The 27,904-nt window shown below is 32.0% G+C and overlaps 1 protein-coding gene across 9 annotated transcripts in view; it reads right to left on the bottom strand.

Annotated features, from left to right (window-relative positions):
* Positions 1–373: 373 nt before the first annotated feature.
* The window catches only part of LOC134712222 (exosome RNA helicase MTR4-like), a 49,616-nt gene continuing 22,085 nt past the window's right edge, over positions 374–27,904 (bottom strand). For 8 of the 9 annotated variants that reach the window (XM_063573556.1, XM_063573566.1, XM_063573574.1 and 5 more), the window contains 15 exons: positions 16,734–16,924; positions 16,250–16,351; positions 15,780–15,905; positions 14,921–15,071; positions 11,551–11,723; positions 11,014–11,085; positions 10,225–10,350; positions 9,235–9,345; positions 8,454–8,546; positions 7,655–7,750; positions 6,732–6,895; positions 4,495–4,657; positions 4,017–4,183; positions 3,096–3,196; positions 374–1,786 (listed from right to left, as the gene is read on the bottom strand). In XM_063573556.1, the coding sequence (XP_063429626.1) occupies positions 1,734–1,786; positions 3,096–3,196; positions 4,017–4,183; positions 4,495–4,657; positions 6,732–6,895; positions 7,655–7,750; positions 8,454–8,546; positions 9,235–9,345; positions 10,225–10,350; positions 11,014–11,085; positions 11,551–11,723; positions 14,921–15,071; positions 15,780–15,905; positions 16,250–16,351; positions 16,734–16,924 (1,889 nt within the window). In that variant the 3' untranslated portion in view covers positions 374–1,733. Of the gene's footprint in view, positions 1,787–3,095; positions 3,197–4,016; positions 4,184–4,494; positions 4,658–6,731; positions 6,896–7,654; positions 7,751–8,453; positions 8,547–9,234; positions 9,346–10,224; positions 10,351–11,013; positions 11,086–11,550; positions 11,724–14,920; positions 15,072–15,779; positions 15,906–16,249; positions 16,352–16,733; positions 16,925–18,080; positions 18,107–27,904 lie in introns of all 9 variants that reach the window. The other variant, XM_063573625.1, reaches the window with a different exon arrangement.

The raw sequence follows: 27,904 nt of genomic DNA, 5'->3' as shown, positions 1-27,904 counted from the left end.
AAGGCTCTGTGTTGAAGGCCGTACTTTAACCTATAATGGTTTACTTTTTAAATTGTTATTTGGATGGAGAATTGTCTCATTGGCACTCACACCACATCTTCCTATATATAATGACTGAGGGGCCAGGGTCAAATTATCTTCATGAAAATATTGATAATATTAACATCATTGAATTACCAATAGTAGTTCCCTTGAAACTGACCTTTGTATTGTAAATTTCTAACAATTTGTGGCTGCTAGAATCAAGTACCTAAGTGTTAATTTTGTAATGGCGAGACATACATTGAATCTTCAGTTTTATGCATCATAAGCAACCAACCATCAAAGATGAAGTCATTTAAAATCAACAAAAATAACGAATTTAGATATTCTATATCACTATTTTATTTCTTCCAATAATTATAATATGTACAGCATGATAAAATGACAAATGAATATTTACATTTAATGTTTGCAATATATTGTTACCAGCCAGGTTACAAAGCTTTTTAAAATAAAAACAACTTATATAACAATACTAACAAATTTAATTTTGTGTTATTTACACTTTTACTTTCAGATAATAATCATGTTTTTTTTCAACAACAAATAATATCATATTTCTTCAGAAGTTATGTACCATGATTCTTATGTACTTTTTTCTGCACAAAAAACTCAGACAAAAAACATTATTAATTTTTTTCGCAAACAAGTCAGGGTTTTAGAGTCAATGGATGATAAAAGCTCACATGGAACTTTCGAAAGAAGGATTAAACTAATTTTGTTCCATCACATTAAAAGTGTATCATATACATGTAGTTTGACAGTGATAAGGTACAGATCTGAATTTCTGGTTTATTTAATTTTTAAATCTCAAGTTCTATGAACGTACTAATTATCTTACATATAACTTAATATGTAGAGAGTCTTATAACAATAACACTTAATTTAATAGTCTGTAAGGTGTCAACCTTTCATCAAAATCCAGACATTTAAAAAAAATATATCAAATTTCAAATAAGCAATGACAGGTAAACAGACATGTTGGATGACAATACTTTTTTTTATTGTGCTGGGAAATGATTTAATAAACAGACTGGCAACAGATCTCAACAAAAACTTAACAGTCAAATAATTTTATTCATAACATATCATTTTCAAGTAAGTACTGTGAGTACTGTAACATTTCTTGGCATAAAACATATTATTGCAATGGGGAATTTTTCTGACCTCAATGTTGTTAGTCTTTGCAAGACCCTGATAGACCTAATAATATTCTAAGAAGTTGCAGAAAAAATAACATAGCAGTTAACATATTGTAATCATAACCATAAATACAATTCTTCATTTTGATAAGCACTGTTAAAGTAAGGACATCAGATAAAATGTGTACATCAGAACATAACCTGAATGACAAAATAAAAAAAAAATTTAACCATCCTCCTTTTTTTCAAATAATTCCTAGTTTTCTAAACACAAGGAAACCTGTACTATTTCAAAGTAATGCACAATTTGTGATTGCACTGTTTTTGTATTCAGTTAAAAGTTTATCAAAATGAACAGATATAAAGTTATACACATGTGTTGACTGCAACTTATTCACTTATGTCATATGATGGTTGTATGGTTAAGACCCTCTTCCTGTATATGGATGACATTTTATTCAGGGCATTGAGACTTATTGCCTCTATACTGATGGTAGTTCATAAACTGCCTGAGATCTTCATTCTTTAGAGATGACTTTGACAGAAGCATCACAAATATAAACTTGCTGCAAATACAATGTCTCTTTTTATCCTTCGAATTCCTGAAAATAGAACAATACATGACATGGATTAAAGTTACAGTCTTATAAATCTTAAATAATTTTTTGAACGGATAGAAAACACTTTTTTATTATAGTAAAAAAAAAACCAGATTGACACTTAACAACTACTAAGTTGAAGGAAATTTCAAAATCAAGAAAAGAAATTCAACAAATCCTTAAATATTTTGTTAGATATTGTTTTTTTAACAATCTTTAAAAATAGATAAAGAGGTGGCAAATATAAATATTTTTGACATAAATAATTCGGCGTTTTGCATTTGCGCCGATCTGCACTTCATTTGCGCCGATTTTTTCTTTCATTTGCGCCGATATTTTCTTTCATTTGCGCCGATTTTTTTACAGGTAAATTACAGGTGAATAGATATGAGAAGATGTGATATGAGTGCCAATGAGAGAACTCTCCATCCAAGTCATGTTATTTTTCATTTAACATTATAGACCTCTTCCATTTGCCACTTGTACACATTTATGAATTGTCAATCATAACATGTATATAACTGTTGTCCCCTGCTCACAGTGGGGAGGTGGAAGAAGGCCTACAAGATACATCTCCAGACATTTTCCCTAACCGTAACCGTAGTTCTTTAGCCTCTGTCTTTCGGATATCTGCCACATATTTATGCTCGATCTGTGTTTTGACAATAAAATCCGTGGTGACTCTGGCTTTACACAGTTTTATAGTACATTAGTAAGATGTGTTGTTATATTTCAGGACACTTATCTTCCGATATGTATGGCCCTTGATGATTAAAGAATTGTCTCCTCGGCTGTTTCAGTGTGCAATATGTCTATCATGTTACAATGAAGTTGCAGAAAAATATGAATCAAAATTATCTTAAACATAAATGAAAAACATTTAGAACCAAATTTTACCAATGGTATAGTACATCATGGAAGTCAATATAATACTTCCATGAGTACATGTTCAAGTTATAATTTACCTGTAAATCTAATTAGGAGCAAATAAAAAATCGGCGCAAATGAAAAAATGAAATCGGAGCAAATGAAAGAATGAAAATTTTCAAAATCGGCGCAAATGTCATACGCCCAAATAATTTAGATTTTGTCAGCAATTATGACAGGTAGAGGCATCACATACGTCAAACTTGTTTTGTAGTGTTCAAGCAAATCTAATCATAATAAACATATAAAGTACATTGTTGAAGGCCATACAGTTACCTATAGTTGTTAATGTGTGTGTCATTTTGGTCTCTTGTTGAGAGTTGTCTCATTGGCAATCATGTAACATCTTCTTTTTTGTATATACATGAAGTAGTTTTCTGCTTACCTTCAGCAAATTTATTTTCTAGCTCTGTATTTCCAATAGCTTTAGAGGCTTGACACATCTGACGTAAGGTTTCCTCTAACCGTCTCATACAACGGATAATACTGCCTAAAACACCAATTCACTTATTAATTAACAATTTATATTTTCAATTCTTTTGGAAGCATGCAATTTTAATACAAATGTATATTTCACTTTGGTTGTATGTATGATACATTGTGTACATCACAAATGCAGTAACAATCTCTCTAAAATAAATTTTGCAAAAGTTGAAAATCTACAATTATAATCAACTAACCCTTATACAAATTCAAATCCCAAATGAGGAAGGAAAGACAAGCTTCAATGTGCATATATTTTATGACAGTATGCATCAACAAAATATATATTGCAAAAGAGAAATATTAGTTTAAAAAAAAAATTGAAGCTCTACAAACTGATTTTGTATGAAGCTCGCATCAATTTATTATCTTTGCATTTTCTAACAATTCTTTTTTAAAGATCCTTGTTTATTCAAACCTTATCTTGTACTGTTATACCACTGTCCTACGTTAGGAGGAGGGTTTGGATCCCGCTAACATGTTTAACCCGCCATATTATTTATGTTTGCCTGTCCCAAGTCAGGAGCCTGTAATTCAGTGGTTGTCGTTTGTTTATGTGTAACATATTTGTTTTTGGTTTTTTTTTGTATACAAATAAGGGCATTAGTTTTCTTGTTTGAGTTCTTTTACATTGTCATATCGGGGCCTTTTATAGCTAACTATGTGGTATGGGATTTGCTCATTGTTGAAGGCCATAGGGTGACCTATAGTTGTGAATGTCTGTGTCATTGGCAATCATGCCTCATCTTCTTTTTCATGCTTATAACTTTAATAATGATGACTGAAACAGTAAACATCTTATACAAGTGTGTGTAATTAAGACTTGCCTTCAAATACTTCCGTCATTTTACAAATCTGTCCAAAAGTACAGCCATTACACCAAGCATTTACAATATCCATCATATGGGGCCTGAAGGATTCTACGTATTGTTCCTCATCTACATCAATCTTAGCTTCCCTACTCACACGAGCTATCCTTCTGGCAGTATCCTGTTGGAAAAGAAGTCTATTGTTAAGATATTTGCCTTATCAATGTTTACTTAAGAACAATCAGAGTATGCCTGATACTATTTGATCTCTGTTATCTGGCAAACATACAAGAACTTTCAATTTTGAAGTCATGATTTATGAATATAAAGTTAGATTGTTTCTGCATAATGTGATAACGCAAATTTTTTTCAACCATCATTATTTTGAATATAAATAAAAACTTTAAAAGGGAACCAGCAAATTCTTGATTTTATCCAATCATCTTAATTTAACTTTCATAAATGTTTGCTTATGTCATACTAGTTACTTACTTGCATGATTCTAAGAGGCCCTGATAATGTTTCTGTTAATTTAGGCATTTCATTGGCTTTCTCATCAAACACAAAACAGCTGACTAAAGCACAACATTGCTGTACAGACAGATCATTAAATACACCATTAAACAACAACTCAGTCATCAACAACTCATCACCACTGAAATATAACAATTAAACATTAAATTGTTGGTGATTTAACACCACTTTTAAGCACGGCATTTATGCTGTTTCTTGGCGGCTAGTTTTTATTGGTGTAGGAAGCCAAAGTGCCCAGAGAAAACCACTGACCTTAAATAGGAAAACTGACAATCCAAGTTAAGTGCAACTGCACAAGGGAGGTTTGAACTCACAACCTCAGTGTTGACTGGCTAATGATTACAGAAGTAACTACTTAGACCACTCAGCCACCCCTCATACCATAATAAAAATCACATTTGATGAATAAAAATATTAAATTTAGAAGTCATATGCTTAACTTAATTTGAACAATATTTTATTCAATAAATATTGAATTGTCTTTAGGCTGTTAGTGTTAAGGTTTCTGTCTCAATGGGATAAACCTCTCATTTCCTTTTATTTTCATATAATATAATTAAAGATAGGGCCAAAACAAAATATAAGTCTGTTAACATTTACAGGACTGCCCCTAATTTGAGCGCCGACCCTAAGCTGTTTTATTTCTGTCGTAAAGTGAAAAATTAATAGAATTTGTATCATAAGCTAAGCAAGGGTTGCCAATAAATTTAATCAATTGCCTTATACATCCCAATGTTCACATTGTTTTTTAGCCTGAAGAAAAAGAAGTCCATACTATCAAACTGGAAGGAAGTACTGAAAATATGTCTGATATATCTCAATATCAACAACTTTGTTGTCATTTGCACATATAGTACTGTAAACTGTCACAAACTTGTAAGACTTAGTATATATTTTTTTTTAAAAGTTTCACAAAATGAGCTATTTGAAAATTTTGCATATCATGACAACAAAACTACAAGTGGCTATCAAAACGACAGCAAACCAGATTTATTAACATTTATTTGTGTCCTGCCAATATCACAAGAACCATAACTGATGAATGGTGAAAGTGAAAATTGTCAATACCAAATTTGACCTCAATTTTGTCATCAGTATCATCATACTAAAATTTAAAATGCTTAGGTTGAATGGTTGATGAGTAAATGCAACAACATGAATGGAAACGCCATTTTTCGATCTTTTAAGAACCATAACTCTTAAACGTTAAAAGTCAAAATCGACATTATTAAACTTGACCCTCATTTTGTCGTCAGTAACAACATATCAAAATTTAAAAAGCTTTGGTTGAACAGTTCATGAGTAAATGCACGGACACGACAGGAATAGTCATTTTTCAATCTTCCAAGAACCATAACTCCTGAACAGTAAAAGTCAAAATCGTCATTATTGAACTTGACCTTCATTTTGTTGTCAGTAACAACATATTAAAATTTTAAAAGCTTGGTTGAACGGTTCATGAGTTAATGCACGTACAACATTTGGTTTGTTGCCTGCCAAACCGCCTGGCCGCCCGCTGTACATCCCCAAATCAATAACCGACATTTTTGTCACAAAAAAACGCTTAAAAAGGACCCAATTCAAGTATTTTTATGGATCAAGCTTTATCAACTGAGCAACATTATTCAAAATGAATTAAATTGTTGGAAACAGCTCTGATGGCAATTTAAATTTAAATCATGTATAGTTTCTCAGGTACAGTAGTGTATTTTACAAGTTTTTATGTCCTGATAAAACTTTAGTAAATTCTATGGGTGTCTGTTTAATGTTGCCATCTTTTCACATTTTATCTAAAACACACTCAATACATAAACAAACACATGCTTGTGTTTGGGTGGAATTAAACTGCCTTTCTTTGTTGCTATCTCAATAACATTTAAGGTGGTACATAACACTACAGGGAGATAACTCCGTAAAAATCAGCTGAATGTATCAATGAGGTTCTGTTGTTAAAGAAATATTATAAGCATCTTAATGATCAAAATTAGTGTTTGTCAAACTGCTATATATATATTTTTCTAATAAAGAGTGGTTTAAGTTGTTTTTTTTTTTTATATTTTTGTCAAAGCCTCCAAGTAAATATTTAATAAAAAAAAATTAAAGAGCCAAGTTAATTTTAGTCAAGGAGTCTGGTACCCCATTAATCCAAATTTCCAGGGCCTTGTTTTTTCCTCCTTATTATCTTTTTATTTTACCTGCTAATTTCACAAGCTACTCTGCCTTTCATCTCTATAACATCTGATGCTGTGCAGTATCCCAATCTTCTTAATACTCTCTTCCTACATTTCAGTTCATCCATTTGTAACAAAGATTTCTTCTTTTTTAATTCTGTCTTTATGCTTTTTATTTCAGTACCAACCTACAAATATTCATTGAATTGTCATGATACTTTAGTTTAACTATTTACTGAAGACAGACAAAGATATATCCAGTATCACAAATTTTGACTTATTAAATATCATTGGTTAAGTTGATGAAAACAAGTATTTTGGGATAAAATTACCAATACTTTAGCTTGAACATTGCCATTGAATTGTAACATAATTATTCATGAAATATGGTCATGCAATGACACAGAATCTTTAATAAAATTAACGGTACCAATTTTGTTGCACCAGATGCACATTTGTTGTGCTCTTTGTTCGGAAAATAACATTGGATCACAAAATTACCAATAATGACCACAGCTGTATAAGAAATAAAAAGGTAATCAGGGACATATCTAAGGGGCCATATATAGCTTCCTTCTTATCCCCTCATGGCTGTCAACTCTTTTTTTTGCTTTTTATGCAAACTTTGTTTTATGTACTGTAAATTCAGAAATGAATGCGAGGTTTTTATTTTTGCCAAAAATGAGACAGAGTTGTAAACGCAATAATTTAAACTCACTTTTTGGAATATTTTATATGAACTAAACAGGATTTTTCTATAAAATTGCAATAATAAATGCATGCAATAATTTTTGAATTTACAGTAACACCTTTTAGGACCCCTTTTTTTTGGATTCCTGTATCTCCCATTGAATATATATAACCATAAAACATATGCTGAAACACAAAATATTATGTACACAAGAAATCAATCTGTCATCTGAAAGTATTGTATTTAAACAACTTACCTTAGCTTTTCTCTCAAACAGCTTATACAATTCTGTTAATTTTGGATCTTTGTGTAAAGGATGGGAGTACATCCGATGTTCAAATGCCTCTATTTTCTAAAAAAAAATCATACAATCAAAAATCTGTATGTCATGAATTCTTTTGAAATTTGCAGTTTTTCTACTATCAATTTTTGCAGCAATCAACATCACTAATAATAGACAATTTCTGTAAATATATATTTGATATTTATATCAAAAATACATATTCAGGTGGTACCTATGAAAAGCGTTTAAACCCACTACATTTGTTTGCATATATTCAAAGTGAGGGACCTGATATTCAGTTGTTGTCTGTTGATGTTGTTCAGAAGAGTTTATCATTTTTGTATATAGATTAGATCGTTGAAAAGTTTTACACTAGCCATTTTTGAGCTTGCTGTTCAGTCTGAGCCAAGGTTCTGTGTAAAAGACTGTACTTTGACCTATAATAGTTTACTTTTACAAATTGTGACTTGCGGATGGAGAATTGTCTCATACTACATCTTCTTATATCTATATACTATATGCATGATCACAAGTTCACCCAAATTTGAAGCCAGCTTTTTCAATTTTCTGTGGATGCTGTCTTCAATTCAATAGCTTTTATTTGCTACAAGGATGAAAAACATCCTTATTTATTTTTATCAAACTAAATACACTGTCAAAGAAATAAGTGCATAAAATCATACCACATGAAACTTTTATCAAATTGTAAACACATGTATAACATATAAACTTACTTAATTTCATTCTGAGCCAAAACATATTTAAAACCTACCTTGACACATTCTTTAAGACCTTTTTCTTTAATACCCATATCTTCTATAGGGTCAATCAATGGTACACCATCCGGAAATCTCTTTTCCACTTCCTATTATTAAAATGGCATTTTTTAAGGAATAGTTTTAAGGTTAGTTTATGATTTTTTATTTTCAATATTTGTGAAAAGGACAGGAATCCTTATGCACTTCAATGTGTTTTCATATGCTTTATATCACATTCTAAATGTTAATCTCAAAGATAAATTCAATATTCAAACATAAAGGAACAGTCTGATTTGTTTCTTATCATATAAAAGTGACCTGTAAATTTGTTCAAATTCTAAAATATTTCACTGTGATGCATGGGTGGGCCAGAGAGTGAGATTCTGGAACAAGACCTCTTTGTATTCTTGTAAAGTTTGGTACAAACTTGTCAATTTAATAAATAAGAAATTTTTCAAATGAATTCTCCTGATGTTTGCTTGTTGGATGGAGAGGATAATATGATAAAATAGCAAACACTTCCCAGGTCTCAAAGGCTTTAGTTTTTAGTATTGTTGCCATAATTATCAATGAAAATAGTCATGACGTGCAAACTTAGACACTAGAGCTATTCATTTTAATCCTTAAACAGATACTGTGGATAAGTTTATTCTTTCGTGGATTCCAACTTTCCTGGATTAAGGAAAACTTGTATATTTGTGGACATTCAAATTTGTGGTTTTGCCAAAGTCTGTATACATTTCTTTAGAAAATTTGTCTTTTTAACAAATGAACTAAACTTTTAAAATTTCTTACCTGTATTGACTTGAGCACACTTTGTCTGTTATCAAGGGGACGTAAGTCTTGTGGTATATATAATCTTACAGCACTTATTTGTTGTATTAAATGTGATAATACTGGGATAACCTTTAAAAATATACAAATCATAATTTATTAGCAATAACAATTTGAACCGAAACTTCCCATGGGTATATCATGGAAACTTTGATCACAATTTTCACTTATACCATGGCCAATAAAACATTTCTGTTTCACCTAGATGTTCTTGGCTTATTTTTTGCCTCAACAATGTTAACTATTCTATCAGTTAACAGAGATCTCACAAACATGTTTAACCCCGCCGCATTTTTGCGCCTGTCCCAAGTCAGGAGCCTCTGGCCTTTGTTAGTCTTGTATTATTTAAATTTTAGTTTCTTGTGTACAATTTGGAAATTAGTATGGCGTTCATTATCAATGAACTAGTATATATTTGTTTAGGGGCCAGCTGAAGGACGCCTCCGGGTGTGGGAAATTCTCGCTACATTGAAGACCTGTTGGTGACCTTCTGCTGTTGTGTTTTTTTATTTTGGTCGGGTTGTTGTCTCTTTGACACATTCCCCATTTCCATTCTCAATTTTATTAAATGATATTTACCATTTATCGCTATTTTGTGCATTTTTCCTTTGATCTTTTTTTGTGATAATTTTCATATCATGCCTCTCGCTTGAGATGGAAAAATTATCGCTAGAAACTAAGGAGGCCATGTGGCGTTGCTAACAAATTGACATTGAAATTGACAACGTCGTCATAGGTAAAATAGCGATAAACAGATTATCATTGGCCATCTCAACTCGATTGCTTTTCTCACTTTCGCTGTACCAGCTCAAGCGAGAAAACCAATCTCGTTGAGATAACCAACGATAATCTATATTAAAGTATAACTTCCAAATTTCTGATGTAAATACTATATAATTTCAACCTTTTTAAAAATTATGAGAATTATCATAATCTGAATTAATTAATTACCTGCATTTCTCCCCTTTCCCCAGCAGGACATGGTTTGATATTAGCTGAGTTCCTACTCCTGGCACATTCTTTAGTAAGATGGGCCAACACTTCAGCTACATATACAGGACCAGTGTCGGGAGTATTCTGGATATAAATTGAAATATTATACAGACATGAGTTTTAGATATCTGCAATCTGACCTGAATTTTTATTCTTTACAAGAAAAACCCATAGTCCTACTGCTCAGGAAAATCTTGAACAGCAGAAATCACAAATTTGTTTTCCACTAATATTGTCAAGATAAGATAAAACTTTTTGAACCTTTTTTAAAGAAAATTTTATATCAGAATTGAAAGAAATGAATTTTGTTCCATATTACTGTACTGTATAAATGTTTGCCCCACATATTCATGTTTTCCATAATATTTTGTAACTCTCCAGATTTACCCTAGATTTTCTTGAGAAGAAATTGCCCACTAAAAAAAAGATGTAAAACCTAACAAAATTTCCACTGCAATATCATGTTACTTGTTATATACATATGCATACAGTATAATATTCATTCACATACATTTCATATGTTTAACCAAGATACATTCTTTTCCTGTCATCATTATTTTTACTAAAAAAAATCTGTGCAAATGTTGCTAGTCTTAATTTTAATCTGTTTGAACTCAACAACTTAATCATTCATCTGATATTGTATGCTAATATATTGATTGATTGTTGCTCACTTTAGGTATAGTGTATGTAAATTGAGGGTATCTACACTTTTCACCAAAAAGATAATAATAAGATCCTAACTACCTTGGTCTGGTTAGCCTTCTTCTGAATATTAACTACAACTGTCCAACCAAAGTCATCTTCTCCATTCTTGATCTGTGAGATAACACAAACACATACAGCATTTTTTTCATATATCAAAACTTCTATCTTAAAAAATACTTTACACTAAAATTAACAGCTTAAGTCAAGTCAACATATTTATATGAAGCTCCATAAGTAGAGGCCTCTCCTGTTAATCTGCCTTAATTTTAAAATAAACATGTCCAATTTTGCAAAATAAATATTTCAGGTTAGTTTCAAATATCAAATAAAAAAGATTTTATTTTCAAACATTTATTAAACAGTCAAAAGTTTATAGCAATATTCTTTAGAGAATCTGAGTATTAAAAAAAAATCATTCACAACCAGAAAACATTTTCTGAAATTCTGTTCCTCTATACAAACTTCCATAACCATAAATACAAACCTTGACCAGCCTACCAGGTTGTAAGAACAAAAGTCAGTAATTTGGTTTCTGTGTAAATAATAGTAAATCATTGCCAGAGTTATCTAACTTACCTTGACCAGCCTACCAGGCTGTAAGAATGGGAGTAAGTAGTTTGGTTTCTGTATAAATGTCAGTAAATCATTGCCTAGGTTATCTAACTGTTGACGGATCTTATAATATGCCGACACTTGATCTTCATTTGGTACTTCAATGGCACCATATTTTACTTCCAATTTTCTTAGTTCTAAAATTCAAAGAAAATATGTAATTAACCTAAACCAATGGTATCTTATTGGGTCAAATTTGGGGAAGTCATATTGTATTTCAAGTAATGTAATAATTCCTATGTACATATTATTGAACATGGTTAAACATTACAGCCGATTGCATTGAGTGTGTAGGTAAATGTAATATCTTTGGTTAGCATGCTTGTTAGCTGAACCATGAAGTTATTATTAGGTTAAATAAACTACCCTCCTTTAAGAGTAGACTAGTTCAACATAAAAATCTATTTATAAGATTCTACATTGTAACATAAGATGTTAAATTTAAATTTCACAAAGTAAAAGTTAGGACATCATAAACTAGAGGCTCCAAAGAGCCTGTGTCGCTCACCTTGGTCTATGTGAATATTAAACAAAGGAAGCAGATGGATTCATGACAAAATTGTGTTTTGGTGATGGTGATGTGTTTGTAAATCTTACTTTACTAGTCTTGCTGCTTACATTTATCTCTATCTATAATGAACTTGGCCCAGTAGTTTCAGTGGAAAATGTTAATAAAAATTTACAAATTTTATGAAAATTGTTAAAAATTGACTATAAAGGACAATAACTCCTTAGGGGGTCAATTGACAATTTCCGTCGTGTTGACTTATTTGTAAATCTTACTTTGCTGAACATAATTGCTGTTTACAGTTTATCTCTATCTATAATAAAATTTAAGATAATAACCAAAAACAGCAAAATTTCCTTAAAATTACCGATTCAGGGGCAGCAACCCAACAATGGGTTGACCGATTCATCTGAAAATTATAGGGCAGATAGATCTTGATCTGATTAATAATTTAACCCCGTGTTGGATTTGCTCTAAATGCTTTGGTTTTTGAGTTATAAGCCAAAAACTGCATTTTACCCCTATGTTCTATTTTTAGCTGTGGCGGCCATCTTGATTTGATAGTCGGGTCACCGGACACATTTTTAAAACAAGATACCCCAAAGATGATGATTGCCAAGTCTGGATTAATTTGGCCCAGTAGTTTCAGAGGAGAAGATTTTTGTAAAAGATAACTAAGATTTACGAAAAATGGTTAAAAATTGACTATAAAGGGCAATAACTCCTAAACAGGTCAACTGACCATTTCGGTCATGTTGACTTATTTGTAAATCCTACTTTACTAAACATTATTGCTGTTTACAGTTTATCTCTATCTATAATAATATTCAAGATAATAACCAAAAACTGCAAAATTTCCACAAAATTACCAATTCAGGGGCAGCAACCCAACAACGGGTTGACCGATTCATCTGAAAATTTCAGGGCAGATAGATCTTGACCTGATAAACATTTTTACCCCATGTCAGATTTCCTCTAAATGCTTTGGTTTTTGAGTTATAAGCCAAAAACTGCAGTTTACCCCTATGTTCTATTTTTTGCCGTGGCGGCCATCTTGGTTGGATGACTGGGTCACGCCACACATTTTTTAAACTATATACCCCAATGATGATTGTGGCCAAGTTTGGTTCAATTTGGCCCAGTATTTTCAGAGGAGAAGATTTTTGTAAAAGATAACTAAGATTTACGAAAAATGGTTAAAAATTGACTATAAAGGGCAATAACTCCTAAACGGGTCAACTGACCATTTCGGTCATGTTGACTTATTTGTAAATCCTACTTTACTAAACATTATTGCTGTTTACAGTTTATCTCTATCTATAATAATATTCAAGATAACAACCAAAAACTGCAAAATTTCCACAAAATTACCAATTCAGGGGCAGCAACCCAACAACGGGTTGACCGATTCATCTGAAAATTTCAGGGCAGATAGATCTTGACCTGATAAACATTTTTACCCCATGTCAGATTTCCTCTAAATGCTTTGGTTTTTGAGTTATAAGCCAAAAACTGCAGTTTACCCCTATGTTCTATTTTTAGCCGTGGTGGCCATCTTGGTTGGTTGACCGGGTCACGCCACACATTTTTTAAACTAGATACCCCAATGATGATTGTGGCCAAGTTTGGTTCAATTTGGCCCAGTAGTTTCAGAGGAGAAGATTTTTGTAAAAGATAACTAAGATTTACGAAAAATGGTTAAAAATTGACTATAAAGGGCAATAACTCCTAAACGGGTCAACTGACCATTTCGGTCATGTTGACTTATTTGTAAATCCTACTTTACTAAACATTATTGCTGTTTACAGTTTATCTCTATCTATAATAATATTCAAGATAACAACCAAAAACTGCATAATTTCCACAAAATTACCAATTCAGGGGCAGCAACCCAACAACGGGTTGACCGATTCATCTGAAAATTTCAGGGCAGATAGATCTTGACCTGATAAACATTTTTACCCCATGTCAGATTTCCTCTAAATGCTTTGGTTTTTGAGTTATTAGCCAAAAACTGCAGTTTACCCCTATGTTCTATTTTTAGCCGTGGCGGCCATCTTGGTTGGTTGACCGGGTCACGCCACACATTTTTTAAACTAGATACCCCAATGATGATTGTGGCCAAGTTTGGTTCAATTTGGCCCAGTAGTTTCAGAGGAGAAGATTTTTGTAAAAGTTAACGACGACGGACGACGACGGACGACGACGGACGACGACGACGACGACGGACGCCGGACGCCAAGTGATGAGAAAAGCTCACTTGGCCCTTCGGGCCAGGTGAGCTAAAAATTAACTATATATATATTTTCAAAACTGTTTAAAGTTTGGGTTGCGATTTTATTGATGCTTATCTTTTTATTTTTGTATACTACGAAAAAACTAAGATTGTGTCCAATAGTAAGAGCTGTTTGAAATATCATTGTATGAGGAACAGGTCAGGAGAAACTTGACACACTTAATAAAATTGAGAATGGAAATGGGGAATGTAAATTGGTTAGATGTTTTTCCTTACAAAAATCCTTGATTTATTCATAATTTTGAAAAGTCGAGTGTGTGTGGGGTTGAGTGTTTAAAAAGAGTGTCTCCTAAAATTTTCTAATTATGAATAACTCATGCTAATTTTCATTCTTGTGGTAAAACTTTTGACATGTAGCTTAAATCAATCATGTTTGTCATAAATGAAATAAACAGCTTCAAGTGGTTTTCTTCACAACTTGTCAAAATATCCTCAGATGTCTTACAAGTGAAGGGGTCAAATAAATAACTGACCACCGGTTGGTACTTAATTAATTAAGATTTGATGTTTTGTATACCATGTATACTCACTATCAAATAAATCAGGTATTGCTGCGTAGTTCTGGAACTGATAAAAAGATCTCTCCAACATATATTCTGGATTTATTTCTTCCACTCGTAACAAGTTCAACACCATGTTATAGGTCAGATGAAATGCTGAGTTCAAGTAATCCGGGAGACCCTATTAACATAAATTTGATGTGTCTAATTACCATATCATAAATCAAAAACACACTTTCATAACTTTTACATCAAATTGCCCTATAAACTCACTGAGTATGAAACATGTACTATAAAACAGCTTGAAAAGTGAAACTGCGAGCTACTGCTCATTGATGATACCCCACCGCAAGTAGATAATATTAATAGTGTAAAAATATGCAAGTGTTCGGTAAACAGGAAGTTATCGAGTGATGAATCTGAAAACGCATCACACGGTATAGCTGACTTATATAAATCCTGAAACAAAATTTCAGAAATCCTTGAATTGTAGTACCTGAGAAAAATGTGACGAAAATTTTCAACTTGGCTATCATGTGTGAAATCATACAAGTGTTCGATAAACAGGAAGTTGTCAAGTGATCAATCTGAAAACACATCACACAGTATAGCTGACTTAGATAAACCCTGAAACCAAATTTCAGAAATCCTTGTATTGTAATTCCTGAGAAAAATGTGACAAAAAATATTCATGGTACGGACCGAGTGACGGATGGACGGACTGACGGACTGACAGACAGAGGTAACAGTATACCCCCCTTTTTTAAAGCGGGGGTTTAAAAATTAAAGAATCACTGCATTAAATGCAAAACAACAGTGATTTTCGTACTTTCAAAGAAATCTGTGAATTTAACTAGTAATACAACATAGGTAATAGTATTATAATTACCTTGACAATCTGTTTGCCAGCCTGAGGACTCATTTTTTCATCCACCATTAAGATAACAATCCCTCGGTCATCTATACCTCTCCTTCCTGCTCGACCACTCATCTGTATATACTCTCCAGACGTTACCTTCAATGGTATTCATAACTCATTGAAGAAACAAAGTTTTAACCAAAAATATTTTTTTTGTTGTTATAAAAAAAGTGATTAACCTTGCAAAATACTGAGCAACCATTAAAACTAAAAGCATTCAATGTCTAAATGATTTGCTAAGGACAATATAATAAATTAGTTTGCCAATTTTACAAAGAAAATAAGAACAAGAGCAAACAATCAAATTTAAAGAACTAATAGGGCTCACATATTGTTCAATATTGTATGAGCATAAATATTTCATTTGAGAGGCAAAAGCAGAAAATAGAGAAATTTGGTATTAAAATGTGTAAAATGTAAATATATAACTTTATGCATACCCATCTGAAATCTTTGCCATCAAACTTCCTGGCACTTGTAAACAATACTGTCCTTGCCGGCATGTTTAATCCCATGGCAAAAGTTTCAGTAGCAAATAAGGCCTAAAAAACACAAGAATAATTGAATAAATTATTAAACCAGTACAAAATTATCTCTTTTAAAAACTATAACCCAGCATGATAAAGCAGAGCAGCAATTTAATTCTATCATTCTAATTATAGGTGTTACACAAGGATGGCAGAAAAACCTGTTTTAACACATGATTTTTTATATTTAGAATATCTACCAAAGAGTTCATAGTTTACCAGTATACTTTACTTTTATTTCAAGAATTACAACACACTCAAATTTTCAGCAAACAATTTACATTGGCTCTCTATGGGCTTGAATCAACTATTTCATCATGTAATTATAAATTCTAATTGTAGTGACAAAATACAATACAGGAGAAGAAATAGATCTGCCAAAGACATTCTTACTTACCTTTAATAATCCTTCAGAGAAGAGGATTTCTATGGTTTCTTTCAGTAGAGGTAACAATCCACCATGATGTATACCTATACCTTTCCTCAACAGAGGTAACACAGCCTCTACCTGAGGTAATTTCTTATCTTCATCTGACAAGGCGTCTATAGCATTGTTAAATACCTCGTCTACAAGACCTTTCTCTTCCTCTGAAATAAAACATGTAAAACATTGTTAAATACCTCGTCTACAAGACCTTTCTCTTCCTCTGAAATAAAACATGTAAAACATTGTTAAATACCTCGTCTACAAGACCTTTCTCTTCCTCTGAAATAAAACATGTAAAACATTGTTAAATACCTCGTCTACAAGACCTTTCTCTTCCTCTGAAATAAAACATGTAAAACATTGTTAAATACCTCGTCTACGAGACCTTTCTCTTCCTCTGAAATAAAACATGTAAAACATTGTTAAATACCTCGTCTACGAGACCTTTCTCTTCCTCTGAAATAAAACATGTAAAACATTGTTAAATACCTCGTCTACGAGACCTTTCTCTTCCTCTGAAATAAAACATGTAAAACATTGTTAAATACCTCGTCTACGAGACCTTTCTCTTCCTCTGAAATAAAACATGTAAAACATTGTTAAATACCTCGTCTACAAGACCTTTCTCTTCCTCTGAAATAAAACATGTAAAACATTGTTAAATACCTCGTCTACAAGACCTTTCTCTTCCTCTGAAATAAAACATGTAAAACATTGTTAAATACCTCGTCTACAAGACCTTTCTCTTCCTCTAAAATAAAACATGTAAAACATTGTTAAATACCTCGTCTACAAGACCTTTCTCTTCCTCTGAAATAAAACATGTAAAACATTGTTAAATACCTCGTCTACGAGACCTTTCTCTTCCTCTGAAATAAAACATGTAAAACATTGTTAAATACCTCGTCTACAAGACCTTTCTCTTCCTCTGAAATAAAACATGTAAAACATTGTTAAATACCTCGTCTACAAGACCTTTCTCTTCCTCTGAAATTAAACATGTAAAACATTGTTAAATACCTCGTCTACAAGACCTTTCTCTTCCTCTAAAATAAAATATGTAAAAACATTGTTAAATACCTCGTCAACAAGACCTTTCTCTTCCTCTGAAATAAAACATGTAAAACATTGTTAAATACCTCGTCTACAAGACCTTCCTCTTCCTCTAAAATAAAATATGTAAAAACATTGTTAAATACCTCGTCTACAAGACCTTTCTCTTCCTCTGATATAAAACATGCAAAACATAGTTAAATACCTCGTCAACAAGACCTTTCTCTTCCTCTAAAATAAAACATGTAAAACATTGTTAAATACCTCATCTACAAGACCTTTCTCTTCCTCTGAAATAAAACATGTAAAACATTGTTAAATACCTCGTCTACAAGACCTTTCTCTTCCTCTGAAATAAAACATGTAAAACATTGTTAAATACCTCGTCTACAAGACCTTTCTCTTCCTCTGAAATAAAACATGTAAAACATTGTTAAATACCTCGTCTACAAGACCTTTCTCTTCCTCTGAAATAAAACATGTAAAACATTGTTAAATACCTCGTCTACAAGACCTTTCTCTTCCTCTGAAATAAAACATGTAAAACATTGTTAAATACCTCGTCTACAAGACCTTTCTCTTCCTCTGAAATAAAACATGCAAAACATTGTTAAATACCTCGTCAACAAGACCTTTCTCTTCCTCTGAAATAAAACATGCAAAACATTGTTAAATACCTCGTCAACAAGACCTTTCTCTTCCTCTGAAATAAAACATGTAAAACATTGTTAAATACCTCATCTACAAGACCTTTCTCTTCCTCTGAAATAAAACATGTAAAACATTGTTAAATACCTCGTCTACAAGACCTTTCTCTTCCTCTGAAATAAAACATGTAAAACATTGTTAAATACCTCGTCTACAAGACCTTTCTCTTCCTCTGAAATAAAACATGTAAAACATTGTTAAATACCTCGTCTACAAGACCTTTCTCTTCCTCTGAAATAATACATGTAAAACATTGTTAAATACCTCGTCTACAAGACCTTTCTCTTCTTCTGAAATAAAACATGTTAAACATTGTTAAATACCTCGTCTACAAGACCTTTCTCTTCCTCTGAAATAAAACATGTTAAACATTGTTAAATACCTCGTCTACAAGACCTTTCTCTTCTTCTGAAATAAAACATGTAAAACATTGTTAAATACCTCGTCTACAAGACCTTTCTCTTCCTCTGAAATAAAACATGTAAAACATTGTTAAATACCTCATCTACAAGACCTTTCTCTTCCTCTGAAATAAAACATGTAAAACATTGTTAAATACCTCGTCTACAAGACCTTTCTCTTCCTCTGATATAAAATATGTAAAACATTGTTAAATACCTCGTCTACAAGACCTTTCTCTTCCTCTGAAATAAAATATGTTAAACATTGTTAAATACCTCATCTACAAGACCTTTCTCTTCCTCTGAAATAAAACATGTAAAACATTGTTAAATACCTCGTCTACAAGACCTTTCTCTTCCTCTGAAATAAAATATGTAAAACATTGTTAAATACCTCGTCTACAAGACCTTTCTCTTCCTCTGATATAAAACATGTTAAACATTGTTAAATACCTCGTCTACAAGACCTTTCTCTTCCTCTGAAATAAAACATGTAAAACATTGTTAAATACCTCATCTACAAGACCTTTCTCTTCCTCTGAAATAAAACATGTAAAACATTGTTAAATACCTCGTCTACAAGACCTTTCTCTTCCTCTGATATAAAATATGTAAAAACTTACAGCATTGTTAAATACCTCGTCTACAAGACCTTTCTCTTCCTCTGAAATAAAATATGTAAAAACTTACAGCATTGTTAAATACCTCGTCTACAAGACCTTTCTCTTCCTCTGAAATAAAACAGGTAAAAACTTACAGCATTGTTAAATACCTCGTCTACAAGACTTTTCTCTTCCTCTGAAATAAAATATGTAAAAACTTACAGCATTGTTAAATACCTCGTCTACAAGACCTTTCTCTTCCTCTGAAATAAAATATGTAAAAACTTACAGCATTGTTAAATACCTCGTCTACAAGACCTTTCTCTTCCTCTGAAATAAAACAGGTAAAAACTTACAGCATTGTTAAATACCTCGTCTACAAGACCTTTCTCTTCCTCTGAAATAAAACAGGTAAAAACTTACAGCATTGTTAAATACCTCGTCTACAAGACCTTTCTCTTCCTCTGAAATAAAACAGGTAAAAACTTACAGCATTGTTAAATACCTCGTCTACAAGACTTTTCTCTTCCTCTGAAATAAAATATGTAAAAACTTACAGCATTGTTAAATACCTCGTCTACAAGACCTTTCTCTTCCTCTGAAATAAAATATGTAAAAACTTACAGCATTGTTAAATACCTCGTCTACAAGACCTTTCTCTTCCTCTGAAATAAAACAGGTAAAAACTTACAGCATTGTCAAATACCTCGTCTACAAGACTTTTCTCTTCCTCTGAAATAAAATATGTAAAAACTTACAGCATTGTTAAATACCTCGTCTACAAGACCTTTCTCTTCCTCTGAAATAAAACAGGTAAAAACTTACAGCATTGTTAAATACCTCGTCTACAAGACTTTTCTCTTCCTCTGAAATAAAATATGTAAAAACTTACAGCATTGTTAAATACCTCGTCTACAAGACTTTTCTCTTCCTCTGAAATTAAACATGTAAAAACTTACAGCATTGTTAAATACCTCGTCTACAAGACCTTTCTCTTCCTCTGAAATAAAACAGGTAAAAACTTACAGCATTGTTAAATACCTCGTCTACAAGACCTTTCTCTTCCTCTGAAATAAAACAGGTAAAAACTTACAGCATTGTTAAATACCTCGTCTACAAGACTTTTCTCTTCCTCTGAAATAAAATATGTAAAAACTTACAGCATTGTTAAATACCTCGTCTACAAGACCTTTCTCTTCCTCTGAAATAAAACAGGTAAAAACTTACAGCATTGTTAAATACCTCGTCTACAAGACTTTTCTCTTCCTCTGAAATAAAATATGTAAAAACTTACAGCATTGTTAAATACCTCGTCTACAAGACCTTTCTCTTCCTCTGAAATAAAACAGGTAAAAACTTACAGCATTGTTAAATACCTCGTCTACAAGACTTTTCTCTTCCTCTGAAATAAAACATGTAAAAACTTACAGCATTGTTAAATACCTCGTCTACAAGACTTTTCTCTTCCTCTGAAATAAAACATGTAAAAACTTACAGCATTGTTAAATACCTCGTCTACAAGACCTTTCTCTTCCTCTGAAATAAAACATGTAAAAACTTACAGCATTGTTAAATACCTCGTCTACAAGACTTTTCTCTTCCTCTGAAATAAAATATGTAAAAACTTACAGCATTGTTAAATACCTCGTCTACAAGACTTTTCTCTTCCTCTGAAATAAAACAGGTAAAAACTTACAGCATTGTTAAATACCTCGTCTACAAGACTTTTCTCTTCCTCTGAAATAAAACATGTAAAAACTTACAGCATTGTTAAATACCTCGTCTACAAGACTTTTCTCTTCCTCTGAAATAAAACATGTAAAAACTTACAGCATTGTTAAATACCTCGTCTACAAGACTTTTCTCTTCCTCTGAAATAAAACATGTAAAAACTTACAGCATTGTTAAATACCTCGTCTACAAGACCTTTCTCTTCCTCTGAAATAAAACAGGTAAAAACTTACAGCATTGTTAAATACCTCGTCTACAAGACTTTTCTCTTCCTCTGAAATAAAATATGTAAAAACTTACAGCATTGTTAAATACCTCGTCTACAAGACCTTTCTCTTCCTCTGAAATAAAATATGTAAAAACTTACAGCATTGTTAAATACCTCGTCTACAAGACCTTTCTCTTCCTCTGAAATAAAACAGGTAAAAACTTACAGCATTGTTAAATACCTCGTCTACAAGACCTTTCTCTTCCTCTGAAATAAAACAGGTAAAAACTTACAGCATTGTTAAATACCTCGTCTACAAGACCTTTCTCTTCCTCTGAAATAAAACAGGTAAAAACTTACAGCATTGTTAAATACCTCGTCTACAAGACTTTTCTCTTCCTCTGAAATAAAATATGTAAAAACTTACAGCATTGTTAAATACCTCGTCTACAAGACCTTTCTCTTCCTCTGAAATAAAATATGTAAAAACTTACAGCATTGTTAAATACCTCGTCTACAAGACCTTTCTCTTCCTCTGAAATAAAACAGGTAAAAACTTACAGCATTGTTAAATACCTCGTCTACAAGACTTTTCTCTTCCTCTGAAATAAAATATGTAAAAACTTACAGCATTGTTAAATACCTCGTCTACAAGACCTTTCTCTTCCTCTGAAATAAAACATGTAAAAACTTACAGCATTGTTAAATACCTCGTCTACAAGACTTTTCTCTTCCTCTGAAATAAAATATGTAAAAACTTACAGCATTGTTAAATACCTCGTCTACAAGACTTTTCTCTTCCTCTGAAATAAAACAGGTAAAAACTTACAGCATTGTTAAATACCTCGTCTACAAGACTTTTCTCTTCCTCTGAAATAAAACATGTAAAAACTTACAGCATTGTTAAATACCTCGTCTACAAGACTTTTCTCTTCCTCTGAAATAAAACATGTAAAAACTTACAGCATTGTTAAATACCTCGTCTACAAGACTTTTCTCTTCCTCTGAAATAAAACATGTAAAAACTTACAGCATTGTTAAATACCTCGTCTACAAGACCTTTCTCTTCCTCTGAAATAAAACAGGTAAAAACTTACAGCATTGTTAAATACCTCGTCTACAAGACTTTTCTCTTCCTCTGAAATAAAATATGTAAAAACTTACAGCATTGTTAAATACCTCGTCTACAAGACCTTTCTCTTCCTCTGAAATAAAACAGGTAAAAACTTACAGCATTGTTAAATACCTCGTCTACAAGACTTTTCTCTTCCTCTGAAATAAAATATGTAAAAACTTACAGCATTGTTAAATACCTCGTCTACAAGACCTTTCTCTTCCTCTGAAATAAAACATGTAAAACATTGTTAAATACCTCGTCTACAAGACCTTTCTCTTCCTCTGAAATAAAACATGTAAAACATTGTTAAATACCTCGTCTACAAGACCTTTCTCTTCCTCTGAAATAAAACATGTAAAACATTGTTAAATACCTCGTCTACAAGACCTTTCTCTTCCTCTAAAATAAAACATGTAAAACATTGTTAAATACCTCGTCTACAAGACCTTTCTCTTCCTCTGAAATAAAACATGTAAAACATTGTTAAATACCTCGTCTACGAGACCTTTCTCTTCCTCTGAAATAAAACATGTAAAACATTGTTAAATACCTCGTCTACAAGACCTTTCTCTTCCTCTGAAATAAAACATGTAAAACATTGTTAAATACCTCGTCTACAAGACCTTTCTCTTCCTCTGAAATTAAACATGTAAAACATTGTTAAATACCTCGTCTACAAGACCTTTCTCTTCCTCTAAAATAAAATATGTAAAAACATTGTTAAATACCTCGTCAACAAGACCTTTCTCTTCCTCTGAAATAAAACATGTAAAACATTGTTAAATACCTCGTCTACAAGACCTTCCTCTTCCTCTAAAATAAAATATGTAAAAACATTGTTAAATACCTCGTCTACAAGACCTTTCTCTTCCTCTGATATAAAACATGCAAAACATAGTTAAATACCTCGTCAACAAGACCTTTCTCTTCCTCTAAAATAAAACATGTAAAACATTGTTAAATACCTCATCTACAAGACCTTTCTCTTCCTCTGAAATAAAACATGTAAAACATTGTTAAATACCTCGTCTACAAGACCTTTCTCTTCCTCTGAAATAAAACATGTAAAACATTGTTAAATACCTCGTCTACAAGACCTTTCTCTTCCTCTGAAATAAAACATGTAAAACATTGTTAAATACCTCGTCTACAAGACCTTTCTCTTCCTCTGAAATAAAACATGTAAAACATTGTTAAATACCTCGTCTACAAGACCTTTCTCTTCCTCTGAAATAAAACATGTAAAACATTGTTAAATACCTCGTCTACAAGACCTTTCTCTTCCTCTGAAATAAAACATGCAAAACATTGTTAAATACCTCGTCAACAAGACCTTTCTCTTCCTCTGAAATAAAACATGCAAAACATTGTTAAATACCTCGTCAACAAGACCTTTCTCTTCCTCTGAAATAAAACATGTAAAACATTGTTAAATACCTCATCTACAAGACCTTTCTCTTCCTCTGAAATAAAACATGTAAAACATTGTTAAATACCTCGTCTACAAGACCTTTCTCTTCCTCTGAAATAAAACATGTAAAACATTGTTAAATACCTCGTCTACAAGACCTTTCTCTTCCTCTGAAATAAAACATGTAAAACATTGTTAAATACCTCGTCTACAAGACCTTTCTCTTCCTCTGAAATAATACATGTAAAACATTGTTAAATACCTCGTCTACAAGACCTTTCTCTTCTTCTGAAATAAAACATGTTAAACATTGTTAAATACCTCGTCTACAAGACCTTTCTCTTCCTCTGAAATAAAACATGTTAAACATTGTTAAATACCTCGTCTACAAGACCTTTCTCTTCTTCTGAAATAAAACATGTAAAACATTGTTAAATACCTCGTCTACAAGACCTTTCTCTTCCTCTGAAATAAAACATGTAAAACATTGTTAAATACCTCATCTACAAGACCTTTCTCTTCCTCTGAAATAAAACATGTAAAACATTGTTAAATACCTCGTCTACAAGACCTTTCTCTTCCTCTGATATAAAATATGTAAAACATTGTTAAATACCTCGTCTACAAGACCTTTCTCTTCCTCTGAAATAAAATATGTTAAACATTGTTAAATACCTCATCTACAAGACCTTTCTCTTCCTCTGAAATAAAACATGTAAAACATTGTTAAATACCTCGTCTACAAGACCTTTCTCTTCCTCTGAAATAAAATATGTAAAACATTGTTAAATACCTCGTCTACAAGACCTTTCTCTTCCTCTGATATAAAACATGTTAAACATTGTTAAATACCTCGTCTACAAGACCTTTCTCTTCCTCTGAAATAAAACATGTAAAACATTGTTAAATACCTCATCTACAAGACCTTTCTCTTCCTCTGAAATAAAACATGTAAAACATTGTTAAATACCTCGTCTACAAGACCTTTCTCTTCCTCTGATATAAAATATGTAAAAACTTACAGCATTGTTAAATACCTCGTCTACAAGACCTTTCTCTTCCTCTGAAATAAAATATGTAAAAACTTACAGCATTGTTAAATACCTCGTCTACAAGACCTTTCTCTTCCTCTGAAATAAAACAGGTAAAAACTTACAGCATTGTTAAATACCTCGTCTACAAGACTTTTCTCTTCCTCTGAAATAAAATATGTAAAAACTTACAGCATTGTTAAATACCTCGTCTACAAGACCTTTCTCTTCCTCTGAAATAAAATATGTAAAAACTTACAGCATTGTTAAATACCTCGTCTACAAGACCTTTCTCTTCCTCTGAAATAAAACAGGTAAAAACTTACAGCATTGTTAAATACCTCGTCTACAAGACCTTTCTCTTCCTCTGAAATAAAACAGGTAAAAACTTACAGCATTGTTAAATACCTCGTCTACAAGACCTTTCTCTTCCTCTGAAATAAAACAGGTAAAAACTTACAGCATTGTTAAATACCTCGTCTACAAGACTTTTCTCTTCCTCTGAAATAAAATATGTAAAAACTTACAGCATTGTTAAATACCTCGTCTACAAGACCTTTCTCTTCCTCTGAAATAAAATATGTAAAAACTTACAGCATTGTTAAATACCTCGTCTACAAGACCTTTCTCTTCCTCTGAAATAAAACAGGTAAAAACTTACAGCATTGTCAAATACCTCGTCTACAAGACTTTTCTCTTCCTCTGAAATAAAATATGTAAAAACTTACAGCATTGTTAAATACCTCGTCTACAAGACCTTTCTCTTCCTCTGAAATAAAACAGGTAAAAACTTACAGCATTGTTAAATACCTCGTCTACAAGACTTTTCTCTTCCTCTGAAATAAAATATGTAAAAACTTACAGCATTGTTAAATACCTCGTCTACAAGACTTTTCTCTTCCTCTGAAATTAAACATGTAAAAACTTACAGCATTGTTAAATACCTCGTCTACAAGACCTTTCTCTTCCTCTGAAATAAAACAGGTAAAAACTTACAGCATTGTTAAATACCTCGTCTACAAGACCTTTCTCTTCCTCTGAAATAAAACAGGTAAAAACTTACAGCATTGTTAAATACCTCGTCTACAAGACTTTTCTCTTCCTCTGAAATAAAATATGTAAAAACTTACAGCATTGTTAAATACCTCGTCTACAAGACCTTTCTCTTCCTCTGAAATAAAACAGGTAAAAACTTACAGCATTGTTAAATACCTCGTCTACAAGACTTTTCTCTTCCTCTGAAATAAAATATGTAAAAACTTACAGCATTGTTAAATACCTCGTCTACAAGACCTTTCTCTTCCTCTGAAATAAAACAGGTAAAAACTTACAGCATTGTTAAATACCTCGTCTACAAGACTTTTCTCTTCCTCTGAAATAAAACATGTAAAAACTTACAGCATTGTTAAATACCTCGTCTACAAGACTTTTCTCTTCCTCTGAAATAAAACATGTAAAAACTTACAGCATTGTTAAATACCTCGTCTACAAGACCTTTCTCTTCCTCTGAAATAAAACATGTAAAAACTTACAGCATTGTTAAATACCTCGTCTACAAGACTTTTCTCTTCCTCTGAAATAAAATATGTAAAAACTTACAGCATTGTTAAATACCTCGTCTACAAGACTTTTCTCTTCCTCTGAAATAAAACAGGTAAAAACTTACAGCATTGTTAAATACCTCGTCTACAAGACTTTTCTCTTCCTCTGAAATAAAACATGTAAAAACTTACAGCATTGTTAAATACCTCGTCTACAAGACTTTTCTCTTCCTCTGAAATAAAACATGTAAAAACTTACAGCATTGTTAAATACCTCGTCTACAAGACTTTTCTCTTCCTCTGAAATAAAACATGTAAAAACTTACAGCATTGTTAAATACCTCGTCTACAAGACCTTTCTCTTCCTCTGAAATAAAACAGGTAAAAACTTACAGCATTGTTAAATACCTCGTCTACAAGACTTTTCTCTTCCTCTGAAATAAAATATGTAAAAACTTACAGCATTGTTAAATACCTCGTCTACAAGACCTTTCTCTTCCTCTGAAATAAAATATGTAAAAACTTACAGCATTGTTAAATACCTCGTCTACAAGACCTTTCTCTTCCTCTGAAATAAAACAGGTAAAAACTTACAGCATTGTTAAATACCTCGTCTACAAGACCTTTCTCTTCCTCTGAAATAAAACAGGTAAAAACTTACAGCATTGTTAAATACCTCGTCTACAAGACCTTTCTCTTCCTCTGAAATAAAACAGGTAAAAACTTACAGCATTGTTAAATACCTCGTCTACAAGACTTTTCTCTTCCTCTGAAATAAAATATGTAAAAACTTACAGCATTGTTAAATACCTCGTCTACAAGACCTTTCTCTTCCTCTGAAATAAAATATGTAAAAACTTACAGCATTGTTAAATACCTCGTCTACAAGACCTTTCTCTTCCTCTGAAATAAAACAGGTAAAAACTTACAGCATTGTTAAATACCTCGTCTACAAGACTTTTCTCTTCCTCTGAAATAAAATATGTAAAAACTTACAGCATTGTTAAATACCTCGTCTACAAGACCTTTCTCTTCCTCTGAAATAAAACATGTAAAAACTTACAGCATTGTTAAATACCTCGTCTACAAGACTTTTCTCTTCCTCTGAAATAAAATATGTAAAAACTTACAGCATTGTTAAATACCTCGTCTACAAGACTTTTCTCTTCCTCTGAAATAAAACAGGTAAAAACTTACAGCATTGTTAAATACCTCGTCTACAAGACTTTTCTCTTCCTCTGAAATAAAACATGTAAAAACTTACAGCATTGTTAAATACCTCGTCTACAAGACTTTTCTCTTCCTCTGAAATAAAACATGTAAAAACTTACAGCATTG

This window comes from Mytilus trossulus, chromosome 1, assembly GCF_036588685.1.
Source record: "Mytilus trossulus isolate FHL-02 chromosome 1, PNRI_Mtr1.1.1.hap1, whole genome shotgun sequence".
NCBI classification, from domain to species: domain Eukaryota; kingdom Metazoa; phylum Mollusca; class Bivalvia; order Mytilida; family Mytilidae; genus Mytilus; species Mytilus trossulus.
This window is presented reverse-complemented; position numbering and strand designations above follow the sequence as displayed.